This window comes from Cicer arietinum, chromosome 4 (genome assembly GCF_000331145.2).
Source record: "Cicer arietinum cultivar CDC Frontier isolate Library 1 chromosome 4, Cicar.CDCFrontier_v2.0, whole genome shotgun sequence".
NCBI lineage: Eukaryota > Viridiplantae > Streptophyta > Magnoliopsida > Fabales > Fabaceae > Cicer > Cicer arietinum.
The window spans coordinates 38,301,554-38,315,454 of NC_021163.2; the positions used below are offsets into that span (position 1 = coordinate 38,301,554).

The following is a 13,901-nucleotide window of genomic DNA, read 5'->3' on the forward strand; positions in this document are numbered from 1 at the left end:
AATAATAACAAATATATTACATATTTTGACATGTAGCAATCTCTCATTAGATGTTGGTGTGACAAGTAAACACCAGGTGGCACAAATATTTCACGCGACAATCATCTTAAAATCATTTGATTAACTTTTAGCCACTTTTTTTTTAGATGAGAGATAATGTAATAGATAAAAATGAAGAAATATAATATGTTTTTAAGACTACCATATTTTGCTGATATTACATTAAGAAATGAATTATTTTCCTACTTTTAAAAACTAGTATTATAAAATTTCTACACATAATGGATTATAATTTAAAATGGGTGTAAGGTATCTTTGCAAGAACCGGATAATCACCTTAAACTCATAGAACCAATGTAGCTGAGATCTGAGATAATTTTGCTGTAAGTAGAAGTAGAACCACTACCAATTGAAATTACTAAAAAAACCTTACTTAAAATGTAAAATTACAACAAAACCATATAAACCGTCAACAATTCCCTCACTACGGTCTGTCTCATGCGAGTCTCCACTGCCTGCGGCCAACCACAGCTCCGCCGCCGTCGACTGTCCTTCCCGCATCCACTGTGGCATTCGTTTCAGTTCGTCAGTTCTTTTCGTCCATTATTAATACTTAATAGGTAAGGAAAAAGAGGTAAGGTTTATTCGATTTTGATTTCGATTTGTTGTCCTCCATTGATGAGTCTGTGGTATGCGAGTGAGACGGTGATGCTTATGCCTGAATGTTGATTTTGATCTTGATCTGTTGTCCTCTATTGAGGGGTCTGGACTCGACTGGATTCGATTAGTTTTCCTAATTCCTCTATTCCATTTAATTTATTGTTCGAAGTTGACAGTTCACCATTGGATTTGGATAATATTACAAAATAATTAATTTGTTTATTTTTTTGCATATGAGATCTAAATAAGATCGATGATATTTGGCCTGTGTTACCTTACTTATTTGGCCTGAGTTTTTTATTTGCTTGATGAAGTAAGCATGTTGTCTCTTGTGGCTTTGACTTGGATTGTTTTTATAGGTGTTTTTCTTTTTTGAATTGGGTAAGACATTTGCGAGAATCAAAGAGATGAACAAGTTATAAATAATAGTTTATTTTTCAGCCCTCCCAAGCTTTTTTGTCAAGCTCTGCCACTAACCGAGTCTCAAAATCTGTAAGAAAAACATACACAAACACAAGCCTTCCTCGCTGAACTCTTAAATATAATCCAATTCCAATCCAATGGCCTTTAACAGAACCACAAAGGGGAAACCAAAAGCACCAAGATCCAAAATCATAGTGTTGGGTGGATCAGTGAGTGCAATAGCCCTTGTATTCCTACTCTCCTCACTTGTATTTACAACTGGTTCCCCAAAATCCCACGTTAAATTTGAAGGACATAACAACAACAAGTATCTATATTGGGGCACACGAATCGATTGCCCTGGAAAACACTGTGGGTCCTGTGAGGGTTTAGGTCATCAAGAATCTAGCCTTAGGTGCGCCCTCGAAGAAGCCATATATCTCCGCAGGTACCTATCTATCTCATTTTCCTTTTCAATTCTTATCTACTTTCCCAGGGTTTGTTTCGGTTCATGATAACGTTTTTGAATTGCAGAACTTTTGTTATGCCTTCAAGGATGTGTATTAATCCTATACATAATAAGAAAGGGATCCTTCATCGTTCAACTAATGCTACTTCCGAGGATCAGTGAGTTTCTTTCTTTTTTTCATTTTTGTTTGCACTATTCAATTTCATCGCAGCTCCCTCACCTTATTAGCCGGTTTTGTTGGATTGAGTTAGACTCTAAGGTCTATTTGGATCAATAGAGGGGAGAGGGAGATTGATTTTAATGTAAAGGAGGGGAGGGAGGGGAGATTAATTTGTTTATCCATTATAGGTGGGAGGCAAGTTCTTGTGCCATGGACTCTTTATATGATCCAGAACTCATGTCAGAGACTGTCCCTGTAATTTTTGACAATTCAAAAGAGTGGTATAGAGTTTTATCGATTAGCATGAAGCTTGGAGCCAGAGGAATTGCTCACGTGGACAGAGTTAGTCGTATTGAGCTTAAAGAAAACAATCGCTACTCTGATCTGTTGCTCATAAACAGAACTGCTAGCCCTCTTTCTTGGTAGGTTTTTTTTTCCTTCCAAATTCCTAATTGCTTTTTCAAGTATGCCGAGGTGCACCTTTTTAATTTGATTATATTGCATATTAAGGTTGATGATGTCTAGAATAGAATGGTTTTATTGGGGTTTTAAATTGTGGTTCCAACTTTTATGTGTGCAATTAGTGATACTTAAAGAGCTACAAATATGATCATGATCCTTGTCATTACAAGGAAGATTTTTATAGTAATGAAATTTTCAATAAATCTGTTACCATGACCTTTGTGAAGCTTTTGGACACTTTTCTTACCTACTAATGTCTCTCTGACTTCAGTCCACTTTGAAACACGTATTAAGTTAACCTATATTTTCTCGTTACAAGATTTCAATTTGAGCTTACATAATTTCAGAAGCTGGTATATGATAGAAGAACTCATGCTATTAAAATTAAAAATAGAAGACATGACATGATTAATGTGCAATAACGAGTTCAACATATGTCTGATGTACTTGACTTGACATTGAGTTAGTATTTGTATATTCACAACTGTGATGAGGTGTGAATCATGCATTACAAACTGCTATTTTTGGTGCTACTATTAAAATGATTGCTCATAAAATAATTTGTCATATGCTACGAGCAGAGATTCTTCTGAATTTCGAGGTGTGCTAATGATGGCCTTCCAGGTTTATGGAATGCAAGGATCGAAACAACCGTAGTGCTATAATGTTACCATATTCCTTTCTTCCCTCAATGGCCGCAAAGAAACTAAGAGATGCCGCAGAAAAGGTTTGCTTCATTCATAATCTCTTTAAGTCGTTGATATTCGCGTATAAAATCAATATATTTTAAAATTCTTCTCTATTTTATAGTAGATTTTAATTTAGTTGAGCATACAATTGTTATAATGTTAATATTTTTTGCTCTTCTATATTGGATATGGAATATGGATGTATTATACCAACAAGAACCTGAATGAGTTATTTCAATGGCAAATGTTGGGCAAGGCTGTCTTGTTTCTGCCTTGCTAGATTACCTGGAGGTAGACTAGAGAATTTCTTGAGCCTAACCTTGAAACATGGGTCTTTTTGGGAGCTAGTTTGTTGCATGTCAGCAATTGGACATGGACTTGGCGTTTCTGATTTTCTTTTATTCCCAAATTGTAATGGAATTTTATTTATTAAGGCTTTTCTATTAAGTCCATCTACCTATGTTTTATGAATCTCTTAATGCATAAAGGCATGAAGTGGTTCTATAGAATTTTGGTGTTGTGGACACTGGATACGATGGTCATTGGGCCTCCTTTCTCACCCCCTATGTTCCCTCTCCCTTTTTTTTAAGGCTCCGTTTGGGATTTTGGAATGGGAGGAGGACTTAGGGAAGAGGGAAGGATAGAGAAAGAGAGAGAGAAATCTTCCACCTTATTTGAGAGTGTTTTTATAGAGAATGAGAAGCAGATACATATGATTAATATATTTTTAATTTGAAGATTATTATAAAAAGATGAAAAAGATTTGAAGAATTTATCTTAGGCCTCCAAAATCCTCCTCCAATACATTTTTTTGAGTTCTCCCTACTTATGGCGATTTTGTATTATGAAGAAAATTAAACATATGCTAATAATAGCAGCGCTATTGCGTGCGTTCTCGGAATCACGGTGCAGCGGCGTTGTCCACTGCGACACATTCAGCCGGCGAGCTGCGTTCAACTGGTGCTGTGGCGGCGGCCGTGATTTGTGGCCCAATTGCGTTTTTGTGTCTGCTGTAGGGTTTCAGGGACGACATATATGCCCTTTTTTTAAACTGTTTTGTTTATTATTAAGGGTATATTGGTCATTTCGAAGTGTTTTAACTTTTAAGTGACCCTTTTTTTAAACCGTTGTCTTCTTCTCGCTGCGACCTTTATTTTCTGTATTCTATGGTTTGCTGTGTTCCCACTCCATCTGCATGTGCAATTGTGTTCGTCCCCCTCTGTAGTAGTGTGTTCTCTGTTTTTTCTGCATGTGACTGTTCTTTCTGTGTTCTTCTGTGTTTTGCCCTGTTTGTGTTCTTCTGTGTTTTTTCTGATCTCTATGTTATCTGTTTTTCTGAAAGAACAACGGCATCATCATCTGCAACACCAACTGCCAACATTAAAGGTTTGTTTAAACCTACTGGTGACAATCTTGAAATGGCTTGGGAGTCTTCAAACCTACTTGTAGAACTTGATTTTGATGGGATGCTATTTTGTTTACTTTTAGAACTTTAATTAGTTGTCTTACTGGAGAAATCTAATTAGTAGTTAAGTTGCATTGGGTTTTGATTGTTGATGTTAGTGACAAATGACCATTGTATATTTTGTGTTTTACTGTTTGAGTATCTATGTATGGTGTTGGAATTTATGTTTATTTTGCATACTAATTTTTAGTCTGTGCAATATCGGCTATCTCGCTATCCGCTATTCTGCTATAGGCCTATAGTGGTTTTGAGGTTTGGCGCTCTGCACCGGCTATACGTGATTAACAATATAGAATTAAACCTTCCATTCATGTTGGAGGACCATCCTTCTCCTAAACTCCCAAACATAGCTTTAATGTCTTGGGATGAAAAAAGAAAAAATCAGGGCAAGTAAGAGCTATATGAAAAAAGTGAGACAAAATATTCTATAAAATAAAATTAATTTTGGAGTTCTTACAAAAATATTCTTGGAACTGAATTTAGGTTCAACTGTTACTATATGCAGTTATTTTTTTTCAAGTCCCTGTCTCTTATAAAATGGAAAACTCTTGGGAGTATAACTATAAGGCAAGAAGGTTGTCCTGTGTCTATGCATACCAATATGAGTAGCTCCCTGGAAATGGACATGAATAGAGCTCCACTGAGAAGTCATAATCACTAACCATTGAGTAAGTGTGAAGATATTGTAATAGTCTAATATTTTGACTTCCTACTTCATACAAAAGTCAGTGAAGGTTGTTGAAAATATAAGGTTTTAGCCTTTTAGGTATAGAGGGAGGAAAATATAGATTTAGTGAAATAATTTTCATATACTCTCACACACCATCTTGAGCTAAAACTTGCTATGCTTTAAGCCTGATACAAATAAAACCACTAGGAAAAGAAAAAGAAAAAGAAACAATATAATATGAGCTTCACAAAACATGGCTGGAAAGATAAATGAAGGATGTTGGAGACATTAGAGAGGTGTATATTGCTAGAAAGACAATGTAGCATCCTCTAGTGGTATTGCAGTCTGTGATGGGTCTTTTAGAGAAACTTCTGGGAGATGGATTGCAGGTTTGGTTGGAATATTGGCAAATGCTCAGTCTTGTTTTCTGAATTGTAGGAAAAATCCTCTGCCTTAGTTATGGCTTGGGAGAGAGAATACATATGTTATGTAAGTTATGGCTTGGGAGAGAGAAAATCCTCTGAGGTCATGGATGATGATAATGCTTTTATACCATGTGATGTGAATGTTATGTAAGTGTTTTAGCATTTGAGCTATAGAGAAAGGAAAAGCTGATATTAGAGACATAATATAATACTCTGAAATTGATAGTTAGTTAACGTGAGATTTGCCTTGGATGTCTTACAAACAAAAATATACTAAACCCTATTTTATGCTTGTACTATAGTCTTAATCCTAATTTAACTGAGAAAACAAACTGTGAAATATAATAACCAATCTTAAGAGAATACATATGTTACTCTAGAATGTTGCAACATAAAATATTGATTTTATGATGTATTTTTCATATACTCTGTTGAATAAGAGAAAATGAGAGAGACATATGGTGAAACCGTGTGTCTGAACTACACAACGGAGTCTGTTTTATATAGGCTCAAGGCAATAAATACAAAAATAAATATGGGAGATATTATCCCTATTTACATGATATGTAATAAATATAAATATATTTTCAACACTCCCCCTCAAGCTGGAGCATATAAATCATATGCACCAAGCTTGTTACATATATAACTGATTCGAGGACCTCTCAGAGACTTAGTGAATACATCTGCCAATTGATCATTGGAATTAACAAAACTAGTGGTGATGTCGCCTGATTCGATCTTCTCCCTTACAAAGTGACAATCTATCTCAATATGCTTGGTCCTCTCATGAAAAACTGGATTAGAGGCAATGTGCAATGCTGCTTGATTATCACATATTAATGTCATTTGTGTTGCCTCTTCAAATTGAAGCTCTTTGAGTAACTGTTTCAACCAAATGAGCTCACAAGTCACTAATGCCATAGCCCTGTATTCAGCTTCAGCGCTAGATCTTGCAACTACACTTTGTTTCTTACTCTTCCAAGATATTAAGTTTCCTCCAACAAGTACACAATACCCAGAAGTGGATCGCCTATCAATGGGTGAGCCTGCCCAATCGGCATCTGAATAACCAACTATCTGAGTATGTCCTCTGTTTTCATAAATTAGACCTTTTCCTGGAGCACCTTTAATGTATTTCAAGATTCGTATCACAGCATCCCAGTGTTCTTGACAAGGAGAATTTAAGAATTGACTTACCACACTGACTGCAAAAGAAATGTCTGGACGGGTGACTGTGAGGTAGTTTAATTTACCAACCAATCTTCTGTATCTCCCTGAATCTAAAAATGGCTCCCCATGATTAGGTAGAAGTTTGACGTTTGGATCCATAGGAGTGTCAACCGGTTTGGCATTCAACAAACCTGTCTCTTCAAGAATATCCATAGCATATTTTCTTTGTGAAATTACTAAGCCGTCCTTAGATTGGGCTACCTCAATACCCAAGAAGTAGCGGAGCTTGCCAAGATCTTTAGTTTGAAACTGATGAGATAAATGTTGTTTCAATTGGAGTATGCCCTGTTGATCACTACCAGTTATGACAATATCATCTACATAGACAATCAAGTAAATGCACCCTTGGGTTGAGTGACGATAAAAAAGAGAATGATCAGCTTCACTTCGAATCATGCCAAATTGTTGCACTACTGTGCTAAATCTACCAAACCAAGCTCGAGGAGACTGTTTAAGACCATAGAGAGACCTCTGAAGTCGACAAACCATGGTAGAGGACTCCCCCTGAGCAACAAACCCAGGTGGTTGCTCCATATACACTTCTTCTTCAAGGTCACCATGCAAAAAAGCATTTTTAATGTCAAGTTGATGTAGAGACCAATGTCTGATGGCTGCAATAGAGAGGAGTAGTCTAACAGAGGCCATCTTAGCCACAGGGGAGAAAGTATCACTGTAATCGAGGCCAAAAACTTGAGTGTACCCTTTTGCTACCAAACGAGCTTTAAAACGATCAATCTTACCATCAGGACCAACTTTCACCGTATAAAGCCAACGACATCCTACTAAAGACTTTCCCGACGGTAAAGGAACCAATTCCCATGTACCACTACTCTGAAGTGCACACATCTCGTCAATCATTGCTTGTCTCCACTCTGGGTGAGATAAAGCTTCACCTGGAGATTTAGGAATAGAAACAGAAGACAGGGAAGACAAACAAGTATAATGCAAAGGAGAAAGACGATGGTAACTCAAGCCAATGTAATGAGGGGATGGGTTACGAGTAGGACGTATACCTTTACGAATAGCAATAGGAATATCAAGGGTCGGATCCGATAAAGAAGGAGGTGGCGGTGAAGGAGCGTCTGGAGTGACCTCGGTATCAAGAACAGGTGTAGGGACATGTACAACCGATGGTGGTTGACGACGACGATATGTCTGAAGAGGTTGTACAGTTGGAGGATCAACAAGAGGAGTCTCAAGTGGGACAGTGGGAGGGGCCACAGGAGGTGTCTCAGGTGGGGCATACGTAATAGGCTCTAATGGTAAAAGAGAAGGTGAAATAGACTTTGGTAGGTCCAGAGGAATAGTTGCAGACAAAGGATCAGGAAGCGACTCATAGTATGTAACAGACTCAAAAAATGTGACATCAGCCGATATGAGATATCGTCGAAGAGTAGGAGAATAACAACGATAACCTTTTTGGGACCGATGATAACCCAGAAAGACACATTTTAATGATCGAGCTGAAAGTTTGTCAAGACCAGGAGTGAGATTGTGGACAAAACATGTAGATCCGAAGACCCGAGGAGGAAGTGAGTGAAGAGGGGTACCAGGAAAGAGGATCGAGTGAGGGACTTTGTTATCAAGAGCAGACGAAGGCATGCGATTTATAAGATAGCACGCCGTTAGAACAGCATCGCCCCAAAAGCGAGATGGTACATTACCATGAAGAAGGAGAGTACGAGTGGTTTCAATAAGGTGCCGATTTTTGCGTTCGGCTACCCCATTTTGTTGAGGTGTATGAGCACAAGATGTTTGATGAAGAATGCCGTTAGAGGTCATAAAATTTTGAAATTGATGGGACAAATATTCACGGGCATTATCACTGCGCAAAGTGCGAATGGATACACCAAATTGAGTTTTAATTTCCTTATAAAATTGTTCAAAAATAGAAAATAATTCAGACCTATTTTTCATTAAAAATAACCACGTACAACGGGAAAAATCATCGATAAAGGTAACAAAATATCTAGACTCAAGTGTGGAAATAGTACGAGAGGGACCCCAAACATCTGAGTGAACTAAAGCAAATGGGGAGGAAGCTCGTTTATTAGCTCGATCAGTGAAATGACTACGAGTGTGTTTCCCTAATTGACACGACTCACAATTTAAGCTAGATATTTTGGTTAGATTAGGTACTAATTGTTGAAGTTTGGGAAGACTCGGATGACCTAACTGAGCATGTATAGTAAGAGGAGAATATGTGGTAGGGCACGCTGTTGATGGGTTTGAGAGATAATAAAGACCATTAGACTCACATCCGACACCAATTTGTCGTCCTGATATTCGGTCTTGCAAAGTAACATTGCAATTAGTAAATGTGACAACACAGTCATGAGAACGAGTCAATCGACTGATAGAAATTAAATTAAATGGGCATCCAGGCACATAAAGGACAGATTTAACTAACAGAGTAGGGAGGATTTGGACAGTGCCAATCCCTTGAGACTGTGTTTGGGAACCATTGGCTGAGACTATCCTAGGTAAATAACCAGATGTTGTGAGAGAGGAGAAAAGAGTCTTATTACCAGTAATGTGATCAGATGCACCAGAATCGAGAATCCATGGGCTATGAGAAGGTGAGATGCAAACAGGTGAATTATCACTTTGTGCGGCGGAAACAGCGGAACTCGAGTTCTGACAATACTCTCTCCACCGAAGAAAATCTTTATAAGTAGCCATAATCAATAAGTAGTTACCTAAAAACCAGCAGCGAAACAGTGGCGGAATATGGGTTTTTTTTTTTTTCCGATGAACAGTACCGCGCGATGAACAGTGTCGCACGATGAACAGTGAACAGTGGAGAAAAAAATGAACGAAAAAGCGACAAAGAAGGGTAAACCGGAATTGAGACACGGTTTACCGAAAAAAAAATCTCACCGAAGGACAGTGGGTCCCGGGGTAATCACGGTATAGGGTTGTCTCTCTTAATAGGCTCTAGATACCATGTTGAATAAGAGAAAATGAGAGAGACATATGGTGAAACCGTGTGTCTGAACTACACAACGGAGTCTGTTTTATATAGGTTCAAGGCAATAAATACAAAAATAAATATGGGAGATATTATCCCTATTTACATGATATGTAATAAATATAAATATATTTTCAACATACTCCAACAAGGTTTAAAACCAGTTGACTTTTTGTGAGTAATGTGTACTTTTTGGTGAGGAACTAACTGAGTTTTACCATGTAATTACTGTGATGTTCCCTCCTTGCTTCCCAAAGGTAATCTATGTTTTCTACCTTACATGGATACAGGATATTATGTAATATGTTCTAAAATTTCTCAATTTCCTCAGGGATCTTGATGATCTTGCTAGAGTCATTCTCAATTTCCTTATAGGATTTTATGGTGATTGCATTGGTAGTAGTGGTAGAATCACTTATCATATGGATAAAATCTTGTAACATAATTGAAGAAATTTGTTTTTTTAATAAGTTAAAATATAATAAAATATTTTATAATATCTTTTATATTATATTAGAGTATGTTGAATTATTTCCTACGATCAATTTATAATCATAGAGATATCTTAAAATGTCTCTTATTTTTATTATGATTTGCTACTTATTTAGGATTGAGTCTATGTATTTCTATAAATAGAGATTAATATTGAGTCTTTTGTAATCAAGTTATCATTAAGGTATTATCAATAATATACAAGCTCTTATTATTTTCTCTCCTTTTCTCTAAAATCCCACAACTTCAACATGGTATCAGAGCCTATTTCAATCCTCCTTGAACGATCTCGCCTCTATTTCGCTCTTGAGTTTCTAAAAGTTTGGGAATGTAATAGTTTCTCTATTCTAGTGTGCTTCATCTAATGCTTCTCTTTCTCGTCGATGTGTTTCGCTTTGCATCTAGATGCACGTTCAACGATGTACTGGTATAGCCTCTCTCTCCCTGAAGCAGTTGTTAGACATAATTTCAAATTTAAATATTTTAGGTCTCTAGTATTATTGGTTTGAAGGTTCCAAATGTAGTTTTTAGAATAACGGACCTTGCTTTGTTCAATTGCTTGTCATGAATTTCTCTTAGGCTGATGATCATTCCACATCCCTGAATTTCTCTTCGACTTCACCTACATCCCTGAGTTGCCTTTCCGTCCATTTATTATTATTTTGCGGAACAATACATTGTTTTCTTGTCACAAGCTAAATCTTAGTAAACTTTAGCTTGAGGGGGGAATGTTAGAATATAATAAAATGCTTTATAATATTTTGGGTCTCTAGTATTATTGGTTTGAAGGTTCCAAATGTAGTTTTTAGAAGAACGGACCTTGCTTTGTTCAATTGCTTGTCATGAATTTCTCTTAGGCTGATGATCATTTCAGCTATCTAGCTAGACTATATTTATAACAATGCTCTTCGACTTCACCTGCATCCCTGAGTTGTCTTTCCGTCCATTTATTATTATTTTGCGGAACAATACATTGTTTTCTTGTCACAAGCTAAATCTTAGTAAACTTTAGCTTGAGGGGGGAATGTTAGAATATAATAAAATGCTTTATAATATCTTTTATATTATATAAAAGTATCTTGAGTTATTTCCTACGATCAATTTATAATCATAGAGACATCTTAAAATATCTCTGATTATTATTATGATTTGCTACTATTTAGGATTGAGTCTATGTATCTCTCTATAAATATAGATTAATATTGAGTATTTTGTAATAAAGTCACTATTAAACTATTATCAATAATATTCAAGCTTTTATTAATTTCTCTACTCCTTTTCTCTAAAACCCACAACTTCAACATAACCAATAGATGATACTGCTCTAATTATTCTGCACATTTCAGAACTTTCAATTCTGATTGTAATATGCTTAACATGTTAAAACTGTGGCATTACAGCAGAACAATCTCTCTTTGTTACACACTTCAATTTCTAATGAAACACTTTCTCACAGATCAAAGCACTACTTGGTGATTACGATGCTATCCATGTTCGTCGTGGGGACAAAATAAAAACCAGGAAAGATAGATTTGGTGTAGCTCGGACCCTGCATCCACACCTTGATAGGGATACTCGCCCTGAGTTTATTCTTTGTAAAATAGCAAAGTGGGTTGCTCCCGGAAGAACCTTGTTTATTGCTTCAAATGAAAGGACTCCAGGGTTTTTTTCACCGCTTTCTGTCAGGTAATTAACTGTTTTCATGTTTGCATTAAAAGATATGCACAATGATTTTCTTTGGTAATAAAGCATGTCCAGTAGTTTTATTGTATCATGTACTTTATCCGTTTTTTGTTGGATTATTTATGATTTGTTACTAGGTTTTATTGCTAATGATCACTGGTATGCTTTAGTTTTTGAAGGAAACTTTCGGCATGCTCTTGATGATTTGAATTTTGTAGGTATAGATTGGCATATTCATCAAACTATAGCTATATGTTGGATCCAGTGATTGAGAATAACTATGAATTATTCATGATCGAGAGGCTTATAATGATGGGTGCTAAAACGTTCATTAGAACGTTTAAAGAAGATGAGACAGATCTTAGCCTTTGCGATGACCCAAAAAAGAATACTAAAAAATGGCAGATACCTGTTTACACTGCAGATGAAACTTGCTGAGACATACATACGCCTTAGGAAGAAATTATTGTTTAGAGAAAAATGAGAGGGTGTTAACTTGTGTTGTAAATTGTGATGTTAGCTACCGTCAAAATTTAATTAATTCATTATATGTATGCACTTGTCTCACAGTAAAGCTGAAGTGAAGTGGCCACTAAATTTTTTATGTTGGGCACTAGTTTGTATGTACGGTCTTGTTCCAAACAATGGGTTTAAACATGCACTCTTTAGGATAAGGTATTTAGTTTCGTACACTCAACTCTACATTTTTAAACCATGATTTATGTATGGTTTATCTGATACTTTTAGTGAGAGTTCCTCTGAGTTTTGGTGAAAAACTTGAGGCAGAAATTAACTGTATAGAAAATGACATTATACATGAAAAAAAAAAAAAAAAAAGTATGATTTTTAACGACAATTTTTATCAATTCACGGAATTGGTTAATTTATTTTAAAATTTGATAATTTTGGTTTATCTTTTAAATTTTAAAATTAAAAAATAATGATTTAATATATTTTAAATGATATAGTATACAAATTCAGAATATAAAACCATATAGATATATTAATTATTCATATGTCATTAACTAAATAACAAAAATGAAAAAATATCCAAAATTGAAAGTAAGTTTTTATTAATATTTCATGGATGTTAATCATTCTACATCATTATATAATATGCTATGTTATTTAAAACATAACATCGCAAACTTTTTTAGTTAAAAATTTAGATTGAGAGACTTAAACGGTTAGATTTTAAAATAGAAAAATTAATTTTGTAAATTAGTACAAATAAAAGATTAAAACTGCAATTAAACTTATAATAAATAAATATTGTGCTAACAAGTGTCCGAGCACTTGTTAAACAAACTAAAAAGAGAATAAAAAAATATTTGAAGGACAAATTTTACTTTTTACAATTCGAAAATATAAAATGCATAATTTCTAAGGTTTTATTTCTACAATTAAACTCTTAACAAATACCATAAAGGCATTTGTTAATATTTTTCAATAAATCATTTTGTTTGTGTAGATTATATAAAAATTGTATTAGATGCACATCCCCATTTATCTTCAAATCAATCAATGAGAAAAATTACTGAACATTTTTTGTTTGTAGACAGTATATTACCGAACCATGTGCTTATTTTACTGAAAATTAATTACTTTATTTATTCATAAATAAATGATTGAATACAAATAGGGAGACTAGTATATGCATATGTGTAGCTATCCTTACTAAGTTTCGAACTACTACATTAATTTTCCTATTAGACAATTTAACATGTGAGTTTTTAAAATGAAAACTAAACATTAAGCAAGATTACAATCTTTTTAAACAACACTAAATAACGTAGATGAACTTTTGTTTTTCAAGAAAACAATCTACCATATAACATGTTTCACATTCACCTCGTCATCCATAACTAAGACATGGCAACGATGGAATGGAGTAACTTTTGCCTTCTCCAACTCTGTACTTGATTAGTCAAATAAAATTCATTTTTCTCTTTACTTTTTATCGAATATGAAATTTAAATTTCTATCTTTACATGCGATAGAGTTCGTATTTTTTCATTCGCACTCGCATTCATTCTTATAAAGTTCATTGAAAATCTCAAACCCTTCTTGTCATTCTCTGAAACACCCAATGAATATTCATTATTCTTAACATATGATTT

General features: G+C 35.1%; 1 protein-coding gene across 6 annotated transcripts; it reads left to right on the top strand.

Moving 5' to 3' along the window:
• The first annotated feature begins 232 nt into the window (after positions 1-232).
• On the top strand, positions 233-12,471 carry LOC101504581 (uncharacterized). Of its 6 annotated transcripts, none has more exons than XM_012720125.3 (7): positions 239-634; positions 1,020-1,510; positions 1,597-1,689; positions 1,880-2,113; positions 2,778-2,880; positions 11,555-11,784; positions 12,000-12,471. In XM_012720125.3, exons 2-7 carry the CDS (start codon positions 1,221-1,223, stop codon positions 12,217-12,219), a joined length of 1,170 nt encoding a protein of 389 aa, XP_012575579.1. In that variant the 5' UTR covers positions 239-634; positions 1,020-1,220; the 3' UTR covers positions 12,220-12,471. The 6 variants fall into 6 exon arrangements, with proteins under 6 accessions (XP_012575580.1, XP_012575579.1, XP_004514898.1 ...); XM_004514841.4 differs by having other exon boundaries at positions 1,102-1,510; XM_004514839.4 differs by having other exon boundaries at positions 239-620.
• The last annotated feature ends 1,430 nt before the right edge of the window (positions 12,472-13,901 follow it).